General features: G+C 34.8%; 2 protein-coding genes across 3 annotated transcripts; one reads left to right on the top strand and one right to left on the bottom strand.

Annotated features, from left to right (window-relative positions):
• Nucleotides 1-1,260: 1,260 nt before the first annotated feature.
• Nucleotides 1,261-11,162, top strand: LOC127802038 (cyclase-like protein 2). Of its 2 annotated transcripts, none has more exons than XM_052337678.1 (7): nucleotides 1,261-1,740; nucleotides 3,757-3,801; nucleotides 6,681-6,753; nucleotides 8,083-8,180; nucleotides 9,364-9,434; nucleotides 10,459-10,594; nucleotides 10,829-11,162. In XM_052337678.1, the coding sequence occupies exons 1-6, from the start codon at nucleotides 1,332-1,334 to the stop codon at nucleotides 10,582-10,584; spliced, it is 822 nt and encodes a 273-aa protein (XP_052193638.1). In that variant the 5' UTR covers nucleotides 1,261-1,331; the 3' UTR covers nucleotides 10,585-10,594; nucleotides 10,829-11,162. The 2 variants fall into 2 exon arrangements, with proteins under 2 accessions (XP_052193638.1, XP_052193639.1); XM_052337679.1 differs by lacking the exon at nucleotides 1,261-1,740 and adding an exon at nucleotides 2,152-2,762.
• An 8,411-nt stretch (nucleotides 11,163-19,573) lies between these two features.
• Nucleotides 19,574-21,387, bottom strand: LOC127801029 (cyclin-D3-1). Its single transcript, XM_052335804.1, has 4 exons — nucleotides 20,613-21,387; nucleotides 20,311-20,509; nucleotides 20,061-20,191; nucleotides 19,574-19,949 (listed from the first exon to the last, which is right to left on the bottom strand). The coding sequence occupies exons 1-4, from the start codon at nucleotides 21,150-21,152 to the stop codon at nucleotides 19,692-19,694; spliced, it is 1,128 nt and encodes a 375-aa protein (XP_052191764.1). The 5' UTR covers nucleotides 21,153-21,387; the 3' UTR covers nucleotides 19,574-19,691.
• Between the last annotated feature and the right edge of the window lie 1,041 nt (nucleotides 21,388-22,428).

Here is a 22,428-nt window from a genome sequence, read left to right as displayed (position 1 = left end):
AGAGTTTATATCAGATAAATTAATCCCGTCCTTTCTCGTAAATGGTCGCATTGAAATAAAGGTGTGATAATCGATCCCAAATACGAAATTTATATATGCAACTAGCTTTTGAAAAATAAATATTATTGTTTATTTTATAAACTTATTCCAAAATATAAATTTTTTAATTTATTATTTTTAAAATTGTACCGACCACTATAAAATATATTTAAGATTTTATCAATAGTTTCATTATAACTAAAAGTATAATATTAGCAATGTCATAAATACAGTACTAATAATATTAATCGTATAATAATAATAATTATTAAAAAATATTGTATTATATATGTTTTTTATAACCATTAAGAAATTAATTATTCATAATTAACAACCGACCACGTTATCAAGTTTTTGACTTTAAAAAGAGAACTAGGGTTGTAAAGCCGTAAAATACGAGAGGCCAAAACTAAAAAATATTATTAACATGCTATGACTAGTAAGATATGTGTTGCAGAGTGATTTGCTCTGCCTTAAGAGGGCAATTAATAATAAATTTATAAATAAATATATTGTCACGTCCTTCATTAGTATGTTTAAAAAATATATTTGTTTAAAAATTATTATTATCTGAATATAATAATAGATTTATTTGTTAAAAATTACTTTTTAACTATCAAAATTTTACAAAAAAGAAGACAATCAGAGCACAATAATATTATTATTATCTGAATATAATAATAGATTTATTCATAATTAACTCTTATATTTGATCTTTTAAATTTATCTTTTATGGACTTTGTGATTGTGTCAATGTATATCCATTGAGTGTATCTTTTGACCATAAATATTTTTTCGTTAGGTTTCCTTCTTAACTTTTTTCAAGTCTAAATCTCCCATCTGGTCTATTTTACTGAACGTTGGGTTATATATGCATTAAAATTTATTTTCCTTTTTTTCATCGGTCAAATTTAATTAAAAAATTAAATATATCAAGTTATAATCCCAAATTGGGTCCCATTTGGCCTTAACAGAAATTCCAGTTTTTTGGGAAGAGTTTGATTTTGTTTTAAATTATAGAAAATAAATATATATGAATAATGTTATTGGTATATCTTTATGTACATATTATGCTATATAAAGGTGTATTAATAACAAAAATATCTCTTATAAGGCGCATGGAGAGACACAAGGTATTTTGATAATAATAACCCTTGTATAGCTTAAGACGTAAAAAAATGATAGTATTATAACATGGTTGAATATATATTCAACCCTACAAGGACTCTCCCAACGGTCATCATCTCTATAGTTTACTCCCAGGCGATTCTCTCGACGTGAAGGAGCCTACCATGAAGCCTTTGTCGATTCTGCGAACATGCGCCGCGGCGATCGCTTTCCTAGCCCTGGCCGTCTCCGCGTCCGCCTCCGATGCGGCTTACCCCTCCTCATACGGCGGTGACTGCAAGGCCTCCGGCGGCGAGGACCTCGTACCTCTGAGGAGAGAAGTCTACGAGGAAGGCCGAATCTTCGATATCAGCCACAGGTACACGCCGGCCATGCCGGCCTGGGGGTCCGACGCCGGCGTCGGCCAGTTCCTTTGGCTTCCGAAGAGCATGAAGAACGGCTCGCTTGCTAACAATTCCGAGATGAAGCTCCCCACGCACACCGGCACGCATGTTGATGCGCCTGGTCACGTTTTTGACCACTACTTCGACGCCGGCTTCGACGTCGACACTCTTGACCTTGGAGTACTCAACGGTAATCGATCATTACTCAGAGTGATTAATTAGTAATTGCCTGTGAATCGCTGTTGCGTGATGCTTTTGGTGTTTTTTACTTTATAAATTGGCTTTGTGGATAAGCATTCAAGTCTTCTCGGCCCAAAGTTTCTCAATCTTTTATTCGTGATGTCAAATCAGAGCATTTCTTTTTCTCAATGGAAAGGAGTAATCGGGAACCAGGAATTTTCACGGGCAAGTTAAATCAGAGAAATGTTCTAGAACGGGTCAGCTAAATGTTAGATAACATAATAATTAAATTAAACTTTTAACACATTTTTAATTATCTGTGATTAATCCTTGTGTGATCAATAATATATTAATTAATAATTATAAAAATCTCCTAAAACTTAAATGATATGCCTAATCACAATCCAAACACCAGATCTGTGAATACGCATCAAAGCATCTTTGACTATGTATCAAAGCATCTCTGAATACCTGTCAGAGAAGCTGTCACATTTTCGCTTATTTTCTCAAAATATTTTGGAAGATATTTTCATTTGTGTCGGTATAACCTTCGATAAACTACTATATATCGATCCCGGTTCTTCCGTTGAAGGCGGGTTGTTCCCGTGCATCGGAGTTGTCTTCTGGGTAGAAAGATGAAGTCTCTACAGATTTTACTGGTATGTACCGAGGTACTGGCAATAGCTTTGGCATCAAATAGTCATGCTTACCCGTCTGGATATGGAGATGATTCGGGTTCTTGTGGTGAAATTGAAGAGAAGCCGGTTCCTCTGAGAAGGGAGGTTTATGGCAATGGAAGAATTATCGATATCACGCATAGGGTTACACCCACAACACCATGTGGGGGCTTTGAGGGCGTTGGGGAAGTCGTCTCGCTTTCTTTGAGCATGAAAAATGGTTCAGATTATAACTTCTCTATCATGAAGTTACCTGTTCATGCTGGTACCCATGTTGATGCACCAGGGCACATGTATGATCGTTACTTTGATGCCGGTTTTGATGTGGATAGTCTTGACCTCGATGTTCTTAATGGTATTAGACTCAGGAATATTGCTTTTTATATATGGCGAGTTATGTTTTTCGCTTGATTGGTTTAGTATTTGAACCTTTTAATGTAATACGTTTGTGCATAATAGGGTTGATGATGGTGCTTTTGCTATGGGAGCACTCTAATATCCGAGAAGGCTCAGTTAATTGTCTTATTTATTGCTTCATCTCTTAGGAGCTTTTCATCATGTTTGCAGGCTGAGCTCTTTGTGATAGGTGGCTTTATAACACTTGAGATTATTATTATTATTGCTTTTTTTTTTTTTTTCCTCTGGACAATCATTGCAAGTTTGCAGCACTTGATTTATGGGGGTAAACTAGCAACTTCTTTTGGAACAGGAAGGATACCATTATATAGATCTGTTCTAGCAAACTTCATTCTAATTTGTCTACATATTTTGCTATTTTTGGACTACGATCATTGTTGTAAAAGTATGTTAGCTTTTATGTGCCAAAAAAAGTATGTTAGCTTTTTATTATCCTTTTTGCCCTGAAAAAGTAAAACATTTATCCTTTGTCTCAGCTGCTACTTGAACCATGCTACTAAGATGGTGGCCTTGTTAGCAACAGCAAGGTTGCTTCTCTGTGACTGGCAAGTTTAAGTTTGACTTGCAAGACAGTCTTTTTGTAGAATAATGTTAAGACTGCATACAAAACAACCTTCTATCAACCCTCAATGCGGGGAGCCTTGTGCATTGGGGGGTTTACTTCCGATCTCACTCAGTTTTTATTTGTTTGTTCTTTATGTGTCTTCTCATTATTCTCATTATGCAATTTAAACTTTTATGAATTGATTAGCATTTGCATTTATGTTTGCTTATACAGATAAACCCATAGGTATGGGCCTTATAGAACAAATAGCCATAAATAGAATGAATAGAAAGCTAGAATTCATGTAGAGCCACATAGTAGGATAAAGGCTTGGTATGCTGTTTTTTTATGTGCTATCTGATGCTTTTTATTTTGCTTGTGGTAACAGGTCCAGCTTTGTTAGTTGATGTTCCCAGGGACAAGAACATAACTGGTATGTGGATGGGGTATACTTCCTTATGTTTTTATTGGAAAAATGAGATGTTTACCTCCCTTTTTTTGTACTTGCTTATTATTTGAATGGAAGATATTCATTGATTATCAGTTGCTTCTAGCCTTCATATACCATTTTACTTTTGTTGTGTTTAGTGGTATTCTTAAAATTATTAGAGATTGATATGTTGGAACAAGGGCAGTATCTGTATTTTTAGTGTAATTGTTAGAACCTTTCAAATAGGGAATACATAATAAATAAAATACCACTTCATTAACATCTGATAAATTTGAATTACAAATTATCTATCACTAAGCAACAAACATTGATGGCAAGCCTTGGTAGCAAAAATAATGTTCTCTTTTGTGACTGGTGAGCCACAAGTTCGAGTTGAGGGAACCTCCTCTTGGGTAAAGCTGTACGCAAAAACGATCCTTCCACACCCTTGCAAGTGAGGAATCTGATGTATTAGAGTCACCCCTTTAAACAACATACAGACAGATAGGAAGTGCAAAAGTGGAATAGAAGTTAAATGCAATGTGCTCTTTGTAGAAATGAGTGCTGACTTTCAACATTGGATAGGCTGGTCAGAACATCTTCCAAGGTACATAACGATCCTCACACTTCTTTTGGATTGGTAAGAGAATCCATGGTCACATTAAAAAGTAAAGACCTATGGCCTTTCTAGTGAAGTTATGTAAAGGGTTTATTTAACCAAGGACCTGTTTAGCAGCGGTATTTTTAACTGTTGAAAAAATCTGAAGGCATTTGATTGCTTTTTTTTAATTGAAAAAAGGACCAAAAAGTACAAAAATCTAGATATGATATGCTTTTACATTCTTATACAACTCTCTTCGTAAATATAAAATTTCCTTTATTTTTGGGATATCATTATCGTTTTATTAGCTACTACAAAAGTGAAAAATGAAAGCTAGCTTTTAATAGTTACCAAACACTTTATGCTGTTGTTAGTGTAGCCCCTTTTCTTATAATTTTTAAGTCAACCTTCAGGGAAAAAAAAAGGTTGGTGCCAAGTGGACCATAAGTGGGAGCTTGTTCTTATTAAGGGTTTACCATCACCTCCCCTTTTTTGCTAATTTATTATTATCTTTCAAAAACGAAAAATCCTTATGATAATACAATTGAACGAGTGTGGAATGAATGTGTATGGTAGAGGGAGGATAGCCGGTATATTCTGTATGGGATTATGCTTTGTATATTTGTGTACTAAGTATATATTAATCCAAGGTGGTGATTGGCTGTGTGCATGTGCAGCAATGGCCGCTGTTTCCATGACCCTATATCTCACCAACAAACAGGCTCGATAGAGTCATGCATGTGCTATGATTTTCCATAACTTATGCCAATTTTACCACAATGAGAGATTGTTAGATAATCGGATCTGATGCCGTTTGTTTGGTACTTTGATATCACTTCTTAGGGAATCAGATTTTCCACTACTTGAAGAGGAATAAAACAAACACAAGCACATTCTGTCACGCCTACACATGATCAAAATCAAAGGCACACAAATTTAACATGGTTAGACAAATTGTCTACATCCACAGATGGAGGAAAAAAATTCACAATGTTGAATAATGGGTTACAAATGAAATAAATTATCTCATTCTCAACCCCACAATCCTAATACATCCAAACACACAATGTTTGATTGTTCCCTCACCAACATCTTAATTAATGCCTGCCCCATTGCAATTTGATAATTAGATATGCTGCTCTATTTATAGAGAGAATAAGAAGGTCAGATATCCTAGCTAATCCTATTTTTATCATACTTTGGGTTGGATTATCCAAATCTGAATCCAGGACAGTCTCTGCATGGACAGCCACCAACAATAAATAAACTTAGCATGAAAATGAACCTTAGATTACAGAAGCTAACATCTTTGCCACAATTTAAGCATCAAAGAGATACCTATTGGCGTATGCAGAGAACAAACTGGTGAAAGGAAAAAAAAAAAGAAAGAAAGAAAAATAGTAATAGTAATATATCGGATAGGAAAAGGAAAATATATACCATTTGTCATGATGTGATCAACATATCTTTACTGGGGATAAATGTATGAATTAATAGCACACAGCATTTCTTGAGGAATCCCTAGGAGCCTCATGAGCTTAGACAGCCCCTTTTGTATGCACGCATGTATGGCTACCAACCAAAGTAATCAAACATTTATAGGCAAAATTATTCATTGAGACTAACATACTTTTCTATGTTCATCTCTTACTTTTTTTTTTGAATAAGTTGTAATAATGTACATGTAGTGTCATGTTATGTTTGTTTTAATTGTTTGTGATTATGCTTTCTAGTGGCACTGTCTTGTAGTTACACATAAACAACAACTACAACATATCAAGCCTTATATGGGGTTGGCTACTTGAATTCTAGCTTTCTATTAATTTCTATTCATGGCCTTATCTTCTACAAGGGCCATTCAGTTAATATCGAACCTAAGTGTCTCCCACCTAGTTCTCTTTGGTCTTCCTCCACCTTTTTTTTTCTAACTATTTGTTCCATCCCATCAACTCTCCTCATGGAAGCCCTTCTTCTCACATGACCAAACAATCTTAATTGTGTATCCCTCATTTTATCTTTATTAGGAGCTACTAATAACCTCATTTCTAATTTTATCTTTTCTTATGTGCTCGCATATAGTTTTGGATGCATACTTTTACATAATTTCTCGTAAGCCAAAACAAAATGGTACACCTCCATATAAAGATTTGCTTCAGTTAAAAAAAGGGCATTCTATTAAGTGCCAATCAGTCTAATTTCTGGAGTTGCTATCTGTCTTTTGATGTATTCTCTTGTCTTTGCAAAATTGGGTGGTTTGATTGTAATCATATGTCTCCTACAGCGGATGTTATGAAGTCCTTGAACATCCCCAAGGGAGTCCGCCGTGTGCTTTTCAGAACATTGAACACTGACAGGTAAACATAAATAGAACATGTTGCTACTATTATACCTTTTACAGAAGTCTGAGCTGTGTAATACTACTTCCACACTCCATGCAAACGAGGGCAAACTGACGCAAACTGATTTGTTGGAACTAAAGTCCTATTTTCCATGTTAGAGCACTGCAAACCCCAGCAATTTAAATTGTTAGGAATTTATCTAACAATATAATATCAAGCTATCTGTTTTGAATGAAATTGTTGCATTTGACAAAAATTTTACTGAAAATTGCCGTGGAAGTGAAACTAGTTTGTCCATGTTATGGTTTTTACTGTAACAGGTTAATTGAGAATGTCATTCAGTGGCTAGAGGGAAGCATTTTATCCTGCTGTTTTAAAATATTCAGTACAGAGACAAATTGTAAATTGTGCAAACAATCATCTGCACTGCAGTTTTATATTTGATTTAAACACCTGATGATTAACGTTGCTGCTTAAAACATAGTCCAGGGAGGTTGAGAAGTTCAATATGACGTGACGCATGTAATAGCAGTGGGGGTTCTGCTAGCTTGTCATTCTAAACAGGGGCAGAGCATTATAAATATTGTTGTGGGGGGCCAAAAAGTTAATATATAAATATAATTATATGCCTTCATATATATTAGCACAGGCTCAATCAAAATATATGCTTAAAAAATAGAAAATATATATACATCTTTATTTTTTATAAAACTATTACACTTACTTTTTTCCTTAGTATAAGATATTGATGGGTCATCCTTACAAATACCATGAATAAATTCTAAATGTCACGTCAAAAAACAAAGTGTAAATGAAAAAATTCTTGAAAGTTAAGGGGGTTAAATGAAAAAAATCTTGAAAATTAAGGTGGTATGTGACCCCTGCCCCAATGAGGCTCCGCCTCTGATTCTAAAGATCTATGTATTACTGCTTTTAAGAGTTTTACTTGTGGTAGTCTGTGTCTGATTTAAGTCCACTCTGTCCTTTAGCTGCACATGGAACTTTATGAAATTATGGGTGATATGGGAAGATAGCCTTCTTAGCTTTCACAAAATTGAAAAAGTGAGTTAGTGTATATGGCTGGAAGTTGTGGCAAGTGCTGCTGAATGATGTTTTTCTTTGTGATTCAATCTCATTTTTATAAGTTATGCAACTGTTTAGTTTCAAGATCAAGAAAGCATGCATAAGATTTGTGATGATTAACTGCTGACGGGCCTGCTTTCTGATGATTGTGCTATATATTCTCTGTTATCATTTCAATGTCCAATTATCCATTTGGATACATATTGGCTACATTTTAAGGGCAGAATTGCTAGCTAATTAGCAATACTATATATATTCCAGGAAACTTATGTTCAAAAAGGAGTTTGACACAAGCTATGTGGGATTCATGAAAGATGGGGCACAATGGTTGGTGGATAACACTGACATCAAACTCGTTGGTAAGTACACTGACCAATATTAGCTGAAGATATTTTCCCAGGCAGTTTATTTGTCAGGTTGAGAGTCATATGACAAAGACACCCGCTCCCAAAATGTTTCTTATATCACCCGTAAAGCATCTAAGATGTTTTTCTTTTTTGCTTTAATGACTCAGGCCAGAACTATAATAGATATGTGATACAATCATTCACCTTTAGAGGATGCACTCAATACCGCATGTCCACAGTTTTTCTTGGTTGCGCTGTGAATAACATTAGATTTCCTTTTCTGAATTTGCATAACAAATAATGTACCTAACAGGACTGTAATAATGATATTTGCCGCATTAATCATTTTCAACTCCTTCCCTCCTCCTCCCCCTGAAAACAAAAAGAAAGTTTTAGTAGTTTACATAATGATTCACTCCTAACTATTTTGTTATTGCCTTTGCTGCTATATAACACCTCAATGAAGTTTCACCTATTTTCATCATGTTGTTAATTTTTTACAACCTAGAGTTTCCTGGTGCTCTGTTATTTCAAATTCCATGTCTCTTGTTCTACTTGAGTTACCTACTAACTTGTTGATGGTATATCTCTACAACAAAATTTATATTTTAGTGTTCATATACAAGTGTTGATGGAACACAAGCATATCTATTATCTTCATTCACTGCCATCTCATAAACTTCTCATATGGAGATAGTGTTGGAACCTTATTTCATTATTTCCTCATTTGCGGGTTGGGTTAAGAAGGGTATCCGGTGTAAAATTTTGTGATCTTTTGCATGGATTTGTATTATTAAGTGCCTTTTAAAAGTCAATTGACATTATAAATGTCATGCCACGAACCCTAACTTAGTTAGGATAAGGTATAGTTGATGATGATTTAAGTGTTGTTGTCATCAACATTACATATATGTAGAATGACTTCATTTGGCACCTGTTTAATTAGCAAACTCCTTGATGATTTACATGAGATTTTGCTTTAGATGGCCATCATTTAGAAGAACTTTGGACCTCATCATATTTATTGGTAAATAGTCATTTTGGGTTTTCCCCTCAAAATGAAAGGCTTCAAGATCAAACTAAGTGTTGTGAGAAACTTTAATGGATGTATTATCTTGGTTGATATGGTCATTTTGTTGCCGTGAACTCATAAAAATAATGGCCATGTGACCCATATTTTCATTCTTAATTTCAGGGATTGATTACTTATCTGTTGCGGCTGATGCTGATCTAATTCCTGCTCATCTTGTTTTCCTTGAAGGCAGGGTAAGAAAATTGATCACGTATGTTTGCTTTTTGCTTATGGGAATTTTTTTCTCATTCTTCCTCGAAATAATTATTCTAGCCTGTTCATTGAATGTTTATCTGTCTAATTTTGATTTTTCTAAATCTGGAATTTATTTTCCTTTTAACATTTAAATTATTTCTTGACTACATCAATAGTCTTATGGAGATTGAATAAATGTAACATTTTCTCATTTAGAAATTGTATGGGCCACTTCCAGGGTTGGATTGAGAAATTTTATTCAGTGGTTATTGTAACCATGATTTATGATCAAATCCCTCTTTTGTGATCAAATCCTATTGGGTCAAGGGTTATTTCAATTGTTTTTGTCTTCTATTTTGAAGGTTCAGGATTTACTCTTCGACTTTCTTGGATGATATCTAAAGCTGTTTCCGGTGGCCCTAATTACCAGGATAATTACCCTCTTATTTCCTGATATGACATCTATAGTTATGTACTGGTGGTCCACATGAAAAAGAAAAGTTTGAATGATTGTAAATTATAAATAGAACATTCAAGGTGTGAAGGGTGCATCTCGTATTGAAGTGAGATCAGTTAATTTGGGAGATGATGTTCATGTGATGTTTTATTGGCCATTATATATCTTGAAAGTTGAAATGCTTAGTGATTTATTTCTCTGGCTGGAAAAATATGGTCCATCCTTATGCTGGTAATGCCAGAACAAAGAAATTAATTGACAGTCTGGTTGGGACTTATACCATATATCAAGTTCATCCATCTCATATGATCAGGTGATAAAAAAAGGCCCTAGTTCAGCTAGAGTAAGTGATGGCTTCACTTAGAGATGATGATTGTCTTTTCTTGTTCTTTACCTAGGCCAGATGATCATTGATCAGTGTACAGAATGCAATTTTGAGTCAAGTTTCTGATATATGTAGTTCTTCATCTTGTATCTTATACAATGTGTTTTACCAGTGTCATTCATGTTCCCATTCTAAGCGAACATGGTTGTATCAGTGTTGACACACTTCTAAAATGCTTCAGGAAATCATTCTTGTGGAAGGCCTGAAACTCGACGATATCCAGCCAGGAATATATGACGTCCACTGTTTGCCTCTACGGTTGCTTGGTGCTGAGGGCTCACCCATAAGATGCATCCTTATCAAATGAAGTCATTATTGTAAGTGTTTATAGTAGTTAGGAGAGGTGATATTTCGCCCCAATTGCAGTAGATAGACTGTTTCCACTTTCATTATTTTGGTAAAAAAAGGAAAAAAAAGGAAAGGGCATTTGATTGTTTGATTTTATTTCAAAGTAATTTGAAAAATAAATTATAAACAAAACTGAAACAAGCCAAAGTTATCAAATATCATGTTTAACTTTTAACTGATTCATACGAGCAAACTTGGTGCAGGAAGCAGCAAAAGCACCACCATGAAGCATTCGGAGGAGAGGAACACAGCAAAAGGCCAAGCTTAAAATGTCCTTCATAAACACTTTACTTGCTATCTTGTGAAATTCAACTTCTTGCTGTCTCTTGTTAGGCTTAGCATCAACTCCCTTGTAATGATGAATATTTTTCTCCATGTTTGTTATACTGCAGCTGCAGCTAGATAGTGGCAGTTACAATCAACAGTAGCCTTGTAATATTTAAATTGAGGATCTTAGTTTATGTTTTTATCTTTAAACGATCCTGGCCTCTACCGGTGATGATTTGGGACAGCTCTTCAATGAAAGTTGATTCTGTACGGTTAAGGTGCTACAAGAGAGTAGAAATTATCAGTCTGTTGGATCTATATCTTCAAAGCTAATGGTTAGTTGGGCTCATGGGCTATTCTAGGCCACGGGCCCTAAGCATCTCGGCGCAACTGGACTCATTGTCTTGGGTTGTGCCTGGGCACGGTTCTGCACTGTTCTCTGTCTAGGCACAATCAAATTTAACAATTTATGGGCGACTCAACCCATTTTGACACCTCTACAGGGTATATATAGAGAGAGACTGTAATCACAAGCTACTTTTGTCTCTCTAACCCAATGTAAGAAGGGGAACTACATACACAAGTTGAAGTGACAGTTGTTTTGACAGTGATGTTAAGGATTTTAATGGTGGCCACCCAGACCACAAATTGTTCATAAGATAATATTAAGATTGATCCAACAAAAGTACCATGGCACACGGTGCCAGTGGATGCAAGCTTGGAGGTGCTAGGTCACGGGTTCCATTTGTGCTGCTGCAGGCATGGATGCCATGTGGGCCATCTCCACCTCTCCCCTGCATAATCCGATTCATTTCACCATTCCAAATACGCGCGTGTGTGCATGCAAATATATAAATAACATATATATGGGCTTATCGGAGTATTTAGTATTGTTACGTCGTATCTTGAAATTAATATTTAATAATTGAATGCAATGTTAAAATGGTAATTGGAAACCCTTTTACAGAGAGCAAAAGATCACTTTTACTTTTAAATGGGGTTTATAAATTGGATTTTTAATCTGTTTCTTACATTATCAACCCCTCTTCTGCACCAAGGTTACAAAGGAATATCATTTGTGTAGTCGCTTTCAGCCTCGCCCATCATTCTTTCCCAAATTAAGTGCTTTTGGCTCTTTTCTCCTTCAACCCTACTTATCATGTTTTCCCCTCTACATAGCCACCAAACAATTGTGGTTGAAATTGAACTTTAATTTGGTCTCCAAACTTAGGTAGGTATATATATATATATATATCTTTGGATTAAAGATATTCCTTGTAATATCATGGATATTTATTTTAATTGCATGTGTCTAATCTTTATATAATATGATATGAATCTAAGTGAAACATTTTATTATAAATTGACTTTGTGGGTGCGTTTGTATCCTTGGCAGGGAGGGACTGCCCTGAGCTGGCCATTGGGTGGCCATATCTCTGTTACCAAACAAGGCCTTTGATCCCAGAATTAGGACAGCATTGAAGAGGGTCACAAGATAGGGGTGGTCGCCTTGTGGGTTGCCAAAAGATGCCCAAATCTTTGTCCCAATGAGACAATGGTGCTAGGATGCAACCAAGTTTCCACACACACGCGCGCGCACACACACACACACACATATATATATATAGCTGACTTTACATCCCGTCAGTAATATAAAACACTCTTGTCCTTTTCCTTCTACCCCTCTTGATAGGGACTTTTGGGCCCCTACGGCAACTGTGTCCTTCAATTTTCAACCCTAAAACCTAGAGTCACCATCTCTAGGATGTATACACCAAGGCTTGTTTAGCATTGTGTTTGTAACTGCGTAGGATAAGGCATTTGATAAACTTAAAAACCCTTCAATTTAACTCATATTAATTGTGTTAAGAGGGCCCAAATTTCCATTTTTTTGGTAAGTTGGGTGAGTTTGAATGTGTCACCAAAATCCAAGGTGGTGAGCGTACAGATTCTCTACTCAATTTGATCAATTTATAAAACACTTTTATATGATGAATCCCACCTTCCCTTCCCTCACTTCAATTCCAAATGAAACTCGAATAAATTCATTAACTACACGCAATACTTATACTCAAAACAGATCATGTGCGCCAAACAAATATATAGAAATTTGTGTTTAGACTCAGTTTAAGAAAATTTTAGACCCCAATCACATAAATTATAAGACACAAAAAATTATGTGCAACTCATTTTAAGAGAATTTTAACCCTAATTAGAGAGATGAGCAGTACACAAGGCCAATTATCAATCCCCCCAGCTCATTTTCCAACCTCAGGACCACCTGTCCATGGCACTCTCATATCTCTTACCATTATTTCTGCAGTGAATGCCCATTGTCTTTTCATCATTTAACATTGCCTTCTCTTAAGATGAGCAAACACTGTGCATCATGGCAGCGCAGGCAGTTTTGGACTCACCACTGTGCATTTATTGTTGATATTTTTGGAATTGGAATGGAATGTATGCACATTCTACCATAGTTTTCCGGTTTACAAAACATTCTACAACTCCCTCTCTCTGGTGTCTAATACAGAATGTAACAACTCATGACATTTTTATACTTATAAATCAACATCACGGGTATTTTTATTCCTATATAAGAAATTAAAAAACCCATCATGCAAATGCTCCAAGTGGAAGGTTTTAGTAATAGATTAATGCACCAGACTGTGAATTCCCATTATTATTCAGTCTTTCTTGTGGGATATTGAGAACACCTTAAATTAATGTCCATTCTAGAAAGGGTTACGAAACGCTTCATTCTATTCTATAACAGTGAGTGATACTTTTTATAGTTATCAATTAACGTGACAGACATCATTCTACATTCTTAATAAATGGAGACCGATCACACAAACACCTAATGAAAGACGTTAATCAGAGAAACTATCCACTCACCAGTCAGTCACCACCCTTATCCTTGTTCTCTCTTCTCATCGAATCTCTATTTTAACTCAGAAAAATGTTCTGACTTTACTGTTACCATGCAACAAACATTATTGCTTCTGGGAGAACACACCTTGGATGCCATTTTAGAAGCGGCAAATTTATTTGTGGAACAGAAGAGAATGTGAAAGAACAGAGGGATCCATGGAACTCTTTGGTACAAATAATAATATGGCTCACGTGTAGAGTTGTGCAAAGCAAAGGATAGGATAGCATAGCAAAGCCAAGCAATAAATAAATATACATATACATATATATATATATGTGTGTGTGTGTGCATATTAACTGCAACTGCAAGCCAATGGACAATCATTCTGATCTCTGGTCTGAGGCCCACAGCATTAAGAGCTGTTGTTGTGCTGCCTCAGCTTCCAAGATCCTTATTGGATCTCTCTGGGGCCTCTTGGATTTTGGCTGGTCTGGTCCGCTTCCTCCCTCCTCCTTCACTCTTCTATGTACTTGCATTTACATATTTAATTTTACCAGACCATCTTAAATTATGATCCACCTAGATGGAGCTCGATAAATAGTTAGATTCCAACTGATTTACCGTACTAGGAGAGAAAGAGAAATGGAGAAAGAAAATCTGAGAATATTATCATCATATTGAAATTTTTACTTTTCGTAAAGTAATAAAAAGAGAAAAGTATAGTTAGAGTCCTAAAGTCTTGAAAAATTTGTCATTTCCTAAAAATTAGGATGTCTTTGTGTTTTTATCAAGAGCTAAGGATGTTAAGTGTAATTTACTATTTTATTCATTGCTCAAACTTCAAATGTGGCCAAACCCCATATATATATATTTTTTATATTTGGGCAGGGAGAGAGCATTGTGTTGTTTTTATATTTTATGTTGTTTTCTTGTCATTACATTATAAGAGGAAAAAATTATTTTTGATATCATTTGTGTATTAAAGTATTATATATTTCATGTTAATATAAATATATAATATATTAATATTATTAAAAATATCAAAATTAAGTGTGCAAATAACGATTTTGGGCCCCCAAAGAGCCAAAATATATCAGAATTGTACTGCAAAGGGTCACTGTAACACAAAAACCAGTCAGAAAATGGTTTCAGGGTCACTGCAAAGGGCCATTTCATTTTCTTTTGCATCATTTTGCAATTATTTGCTTCTCTCCAATTCTTGACAGACTGTTAACATATTAAAGTAACAGAGTGAAAAGATATTAATATTTTTTTAAAAGTGTTATTAATTTTGTATTTTAAATATTTTTTAAAATATTTATTTTATAACAATACTTTTAAGAATGTTAATATCCCCGCATTTTTTTACTTATCATTTTAATCCCCACAAAGATTCTGAATATTAATTAAACCACCTCGATTTTCTTAAACTATTCAAACACATTCTAGAATTAAAAAGATTTATCTTACCAATTAACATTTATAAGAGTCGAAAGCAAAGGTCATAAAATAAAAATGATTAAAAAATTAAAATTTAAGGTACTCGATCTATAAATCCTAAATCTAAAATCCTAAATCCTATAATTTAGACCTTAGACCTTTCTCACATGTTCTTATTTGATTGCCATTACCTTTTCTAGTCATTGTTATTTGACTTCTATCTCACAGAACCTCTTGAATCGTCAATATTCAACAATCTCACTGAAATTTACAGCCATTCCTCTGCCAAATTATCACAATTAAATCTTATGGTAATCATCTCTTTTGGGCTGATGTTCATCCAACTTTAACCTTTCTGCCACATGTTTTCATGGGTTCCCTATTCTGAGATTAAACAACTATCAAACTTATAAAAGGCTTCTAACTATCTTACAAAAAAGAGTCACCACTTTCGTAAAGTCAAGTTGAAATATTCGTACGTAGTTAATAAATTATCACCATAATTTTTGGCTTTGAAAATTAAAAAATAAAAGAAAACGAATATATAAAAATCAAATAAGACAAGACATGACAAGACAAGCCAACTCAAGTTTTAGGTGGACCTGTGTTTGCGCAAATAAGATTATAATTTTGGATAGCTGATTATTCACACTGTAACAATTGAATTTAATTATTAAATTGTGATATGTACAACCACATGATCCCTTGTATTATTATTATTATTATTAAAGTAGTGTGATCATCTAACAAGTAACAAACAACTGGATGGACAGCCTATTTATGGGCTATGGCTCCTCCAATGAAGCTGAGATCTTTACCTTTATTCTCATCTTTACTTAATTATGGAATGTATTTGTGTAAAGAAATGGATAATGGTGTTGAATTAAGTGTGACAGTTTGAGTTGAGGGGGTATGATTAGACAGAGAAATTAAGGTATGGAAGTTCAAAAGAAAGGAAGATGGACACTGCTGCTTCCTTCCTTCCTGCTCTTCTTACAAGTCAAAAGCCACTTTAAGCAGCAGTGACATCCATGGCCATGCATGCTTCACTCTGCTAGTCATCATCAATGTTTAGAAAGAGAAGAGGAGAGAGATAGATATAGATTATGTCTGTTTGGTGAGAGGGAGAGGACACTTTCATCTTTTGTTTTCCTTCTGTCATTCAGCTTTACAGCTGTGGCCAAGGGCAGCAGATAGCTAGTAGGAGAAGGAAATTGCACCTAAGGGGTTTTGCTTTCTAAAAATAAAAAATAAATAAAATTCTACAACATTAATTTAAGACATATCTCGAATCTTCCAACAAAAAATTAAGAAGATTAAAGTGGATAAAGAATAAAAAAATATACAATTCACCTAAAAATAAGATAGAATAAAATGTATAAATATTAAGAGAAGATCTTTATCGGTATCACATTCTAAGACTATTTAGAAAAAACACATTCCCTGACCATTGTAACTTAGGGTGTCGAAGTATACTCATGATCCAAACTTCCCTGATTCAAAATATATGAATAGAAAATATATTGGTGAGAGATTTAAAAATATTGTTAATGTATTAAAGTAAAATAAAAAAATAGAAATATTTTATCTGTTAACACACTGTGTTGTAGTGAAAAGTGAAAAATGCCCTCAAGTTGAGGGTAATAGTGTTTTTTACTTCATATTTAATGTACTTTTGAGAGTATGTTAATGTCACCATTCTTGTTCTTTCGTTCTTCATTTTGAATATCATGTATCCTGTGCCTGTACTTTGTACAAACTGGCTATGTTGGGAGAGAAATAGACTGATTTTTAAAATGGGAAAAATACATCAAGAAGATCTTATTAATCAGAATATCTTTTGGTACAAAAGTTATGATCTTTTGATACATAAACTTGATAAGTTTATTCATAGAAGGCATGCTTGTTTGGTACTTCAAATATTTTTGATGTTTTGGTAGCGGGGTGCCTGGCACATTGAGTGTTAGATTATTGTATGAGTGTAATTTTTTTTTAAGACCAAATTAGTATTTAGTATAAGAGTGTGAGCATTGAAATAATAAATAAACTTAATGGTACGAGTTCATTCATCTTTTAGAGATAATATAGTTCATATAACTTGACCTTTTAACGAGCAAGTGAGATTCTAAACGAGATCTTTTACTATGATAAGTGATTGAAATTTTCTATAATATCCGACTCAAGATTTAAAAAAAAGAGTGTGATATGATACGTCTCTTAATAGGTGAGACATATATTATGTCGTAATTGAATATTAATTTAAAAAATATAATGATATCTCTATAAATAAAAATTTTCATCAATCACTACACTTTGTAATAGTAATTTAATAATAAATAACAAGAAACCCAAATCTCAACAATCTAAAAATTAATTATTTTCATTTATGATCATATTTTATCTAAAATTATCATAAGCCAAGTCATTTTCAAGAGTTTCCTTTTAAGTTTTTCTTGACCCTCCAATGATTTTATAATATATATATATATGTAGAGAGAGAAAGAGAGAGAGAGGTGGAATGGCAGGTCAAAAGAAGAAGAAAACAAAAATGGACGATGATGATGAAGAGATTCAAAGCTAAAGCCTTGCCCCCAAGCCCATCATCATATTATTCTACAATTATTGGTGCAGGGAGACCATCCATTGACCTCAAACATCATCATCATCACCATCATGTCTTTGTTCTCCCATACATCTCATGTGAAGTGTATGTATGTATGAGTGAGTTTGAGCATCATGCATGCGTATACATATACACATACATATATGTGTGTATTAATTGGGTGGTAGTAGTAGGAGTAGGAGTGTAGGATCCTTAAAGCAAAAGAAGAAAAGTAGGGCCATAAGATATGAAATATGCATGGCGATTGGCGCCCTTTCTTCCACCAAATCCAGCTTTGTCCCCCCACCAAATTCAAATTCTCTCCCCTTTTGCCTCCTAGTCCTAGTCCCAGTCCCAGCCCTTTTCATCCCCAATCCCTTCTTCTTCCCTACTTCTATCCTCTCATTCCAATTCAATATTTAATTCCCAAAATGTTATATAGATATTTAATTATAACATTCTTAGTGATATTTATATATTAATTAATATGTCACATCTTATGTCATATTATAAATATAAACACAATATAATATTATAAAAGGGTTTTGAATCTCAAAAACTAAGTACAAAACAAGTCAATTAATTAGAATAATTTACACACATGATATAATCTAATCTATATTAAAGGTATCCCCTTAACACATACTAATATAACTTGTCATAAAGTATTAATAAAATGACCCCATATCATAAAAAAATAATAATATTTGATTGACAGTTGGCATGCAAATGAGGAAGAATTGTTCATTGGTTAGGTAACAGTTCCCAAACCCAAGAAAAAGTACAAAGCTAAGGACATTGGCATGCTTCATTATTATTATTATTATTATTATTATTATTATAATTACGAAAATCTTACTCAAATATTAAATTCTCATACTTTATGTGACATCTTAATCCTAAATTTTAAATGTCACATGATGCAACCTATTAATTAAGACAATCAGTGTCATGGAAGAGGAGTATTAATTCCTTCCACAATCAGGATTTCTTTATACTTTCTAATTAATTGCCCCACACTTTAGATAGATTAATTACATATGTACTTAACACTTACTAGTAGTCTATAAAAAAAAATTACCTTTTTTTGACAAATGTGTGATAAATAACAATTTCACTGTTAGGGCCGCTACCCTATTTTCTATTATTAGTGGATGGCTCTTGTAACGAGGTCAAACCTCCAATGTCAAATCAACCACCACCCCGCCCCCCCGCCCCCCCTCTCTCTCCCTCTCTCTCTATATATATACATATACAAATTATATGTAACAATAATTGGAAACCCCAAAAAGGCCACTGCCCCCAACAATATCTCCATCTTCACATGCAAACAAATCTCTCTCTCTCTCTCTCTCCGTATATATAATATATATGTGTGTATTATCTGTCTCTCTAAAATGGTTAGCAGATATGGAATAGCTTCATGGGTATCTGTGATTCCAGCTAATGGCAAGCAGCAAAGAGGGGTTTTAAGAACTGAAAATGGAAATACAGGAAGACAGTTCACAGGAGGAGCAAAGAAAACTTGAATTTATGATAGAATGTCCACAAAAACAGAGACTTCACATGGAGAGATAGAGAGAGAGAGAGAGAGCCATAACATATATAGAGAAGCAGAGTGGCAGATCTTCATTGCTTCTCTGTCTTTCTCTCTCCCTCCTCTCTCTCTCTCTTCGCTCTCTCCCTGCAAAATGCCAGCCATCTTTGCAACCACCAACCCTGCCTTTTCATATTTTCCCAGTGAATAGATAGGAGATGCAGAGATGAATGACAAAACTTAACTTGCCATATTTTTAACTTAATAACACATAATAAATAGAGTTCTTCATATATATAGAGATATAGAGAGAGAGAGACAAAGAGAGGGGGAGAGAGAGAGAGACTAAAGAGGGCTGCCAACAATGTCCACAAACACCCTGCTGAGGGATGGCACATGCAGCTGCTTTTCTTGGGCTCTGCTCTTCTTGAAGAGTGGCTGCTCGTTTGAGCTATCAGAGCCGAAAGATGCATCAATTACACCACTTGGGCTGCTTGGAACTTGCTGGTGCTTGCGCTTGTGAGGGTTGCTTTGTTCTTTATAGAAACAACTACTAGTGCTTGAAAGCTCCAGTATTAGCTGGTAACAATCATTCACTTTCTCCTGTGCCAAACAGAACAGTCCCAAAAGCCATATAATCAGCATATTAAGCAACCCTTTTTCATAACATGATGGGAATCCATTAAAAGAACAGAAAGTGCTATATATACTAACCCTGTTGAGCTTAAGAACACTGAGAAGCTGGTTTTGATATTGAATGGAGTTGCCAGGCTCAACTTGGTGGATGCCATGAAGCATTGTTGCAGTGGCCAATACCGATGGCAGATAACCCACAGATCTAGAATCTACAATCAAGAAGACAATGAATATGTTCTGATGATAAACATGATAAAGATTGTTTATTTGTTCTTTTTTCTTTTTCTTCGTTGCTATTGAAAGATCTTGGTCTCTGTTCAATGCTTACCAGAGACAACGGAGAGGAGGAGGCGCTCACATCGCCTGAGAAACTCCCAGTGGAGATGAGTCTTGAGTCCAAGCCTTCTGATAATGTGATCAAGAAATGACAATGGGGTCACTGGATTCATCCTCCATTGGAGAGTGGAAAGCACCAGAAGCTCCATTCTCTGGATGGTTTTGGCCTCAAATGCATACTTGGTTTCCATCTAAAGAAGGAAGAAAAAAAGCCAGAGATGGATTAGACCATCAAATCTATGAAAAAAGGCAGAATAAAAGAAAAGAATATGATTTTTTTTATTTGGTACATACTTGAAGGTCCAAGAGAAGGGGCACTTGGGTTTCTTCAACTTTGGCTGCCAAAGAAAGGCAGGTCACAGCTGCAAGCTGGATCATCCATGGCTTCTCTGTCTGAAAATGGAGGCTGGCAAGAGACCTATCAAGATAATTGATGGCAAGAATTGCAGTGAGAACTGTGAACCCATAATGGCCATTGACCTTTAGAATCCATTCCACAGCTTCTTTGCGAGCCAAAGAGAGTGCAGAGGCCGTATCACCATTGCCAAGGTTGAAATGAATCTCTTGTTCCTTGGAGAAGAGAGACAGAAGCTCTTCATCTTCCCAAAACAGGTCCTGCTCCAATAACAACAGAGGAAGAAAAGAAGCGCTTCTTCCACTGCTGCTGTTGCAGCTATCTCTCTCCTCTTCTAAGCCCTCTTGGACTAATTCTTCTTCTTCTTCTTCCTCCTCCCATTGCTCTTCTTCCTCACAGTACAGAGCATCTAACAGAAAGGAATGATTCTGTTGGTGGTGGTGTTCAGACTGCTGATGCTCATTTTGTTGCACTGCCATCTTCTTCCAGGGAAAAGAGGTTCCAGTTCCTTGCTCATTATACAAAAGAGAAAAGAGAAATGGACCTCATTCTCACATTGATGACCGACCTCATTCTCTCTCTCTTCTCTCTCTCTCTCAGTTCAAAGAGAAACTAAGACTCAGGTCTCAGAAACAGAAAGAAAAGGAAGAGATTTTCACCAGAGTGGGCTTCACGCTTGTCCTTTCTTTATAAATTGGGTTAGTATTGATTTTCGTGGGGGGTTTTCTTTTTCTTTTTCAATATCTATGCCTATGCTTTCGGTGTCTTTCGTTGGTGGGCAGAAATGTAACGGCACGCACACCAAGCTGGACCCATGAAAACAACCTTTTATGGAAGCAGAATTAAAGAGACACTGTGCTCTAACTACATCTATCTATACAAAAAGAGTGTCTATGGCAATTTGCTGAGTTACAGTGGAAAGGGTTTAAAGGGTAGGATTCTTAACAGTTTTCCCATAAGTTTTTCTAAACAGAAAAATCATCCTTAATACAGAAATTTTATGGAAAATCAGACAAAATAATGTATCATTGCCTCAATGCATTAACATTACTCGGCCACATCATTCTATGTAGTTACAAATTCTAATTATATACAACATTATTCTTCCAAATAACGTTCTCCTTGTTTTGAGCCAGTAGTTACAATCAGAGGTGCACCTTGGATGTTTTGTAATGAATCCAATAATGACAAGTCTTAATGGCTATTAGATTTAAAGAATTACAATAACATATGATGCTTTAATCCCATAGATCTTTTATAAGACCTTTATAATTTATTTAAAGGATTTTGTTGGATCAAAAGAAAAATTCTTCATATATCAATATGACATAAAGAGTTTAGATGTGCATACACATATAGATGCGAGGGGTATGGGATTTTGGAACATGAATTCTCAATCTAATCGCAGAACCTCTTCTCGAAAGTTCAACCTAAAACTGAAAGTAAATAGAATTTTCTTTCTTAAAAGAAAATGTCAAATTGCTTTGCATTTTAATGAACTGAGAGAAGATAATATCACAACAAATTGATAAAAGAAACCCTCAAATGGTACACAGGAATATATAATATATAGGGAGCTAGATCAAAAAATATATTAATATATTTTCATCAACCTTGCAAATATTATTGATATTTAAAGGGTTGAGTCTCAATATTTTTGTTATACAGTATTGATCAAATAAAGAGAAAGATATATATTTCATATGCATGGAGAGCGCATTAGCGAATGCGAAAAACTCGAGCATGTAAAGATAT

Source organism: Diospyros lotus, chromosome 5 (genome assembly GCF_014633365.1).
Source record: "Diospyros lotus cultivar Yz01 chromosome 5, ASM1463336v1, whole genome shotgun sequence".
Lineage (NCBI taxonomy): Eukaryota > Viridiplantae > Streptophyta > Magnoliopsida > Ericales > Ebenaceae > Diospyros > Diospyros lotus.
The sequence above is the reverse complement of the archived record's forward strand: the minus strand, read 5'-3'. Positions and strand labels throughout refer to the sequence as shown.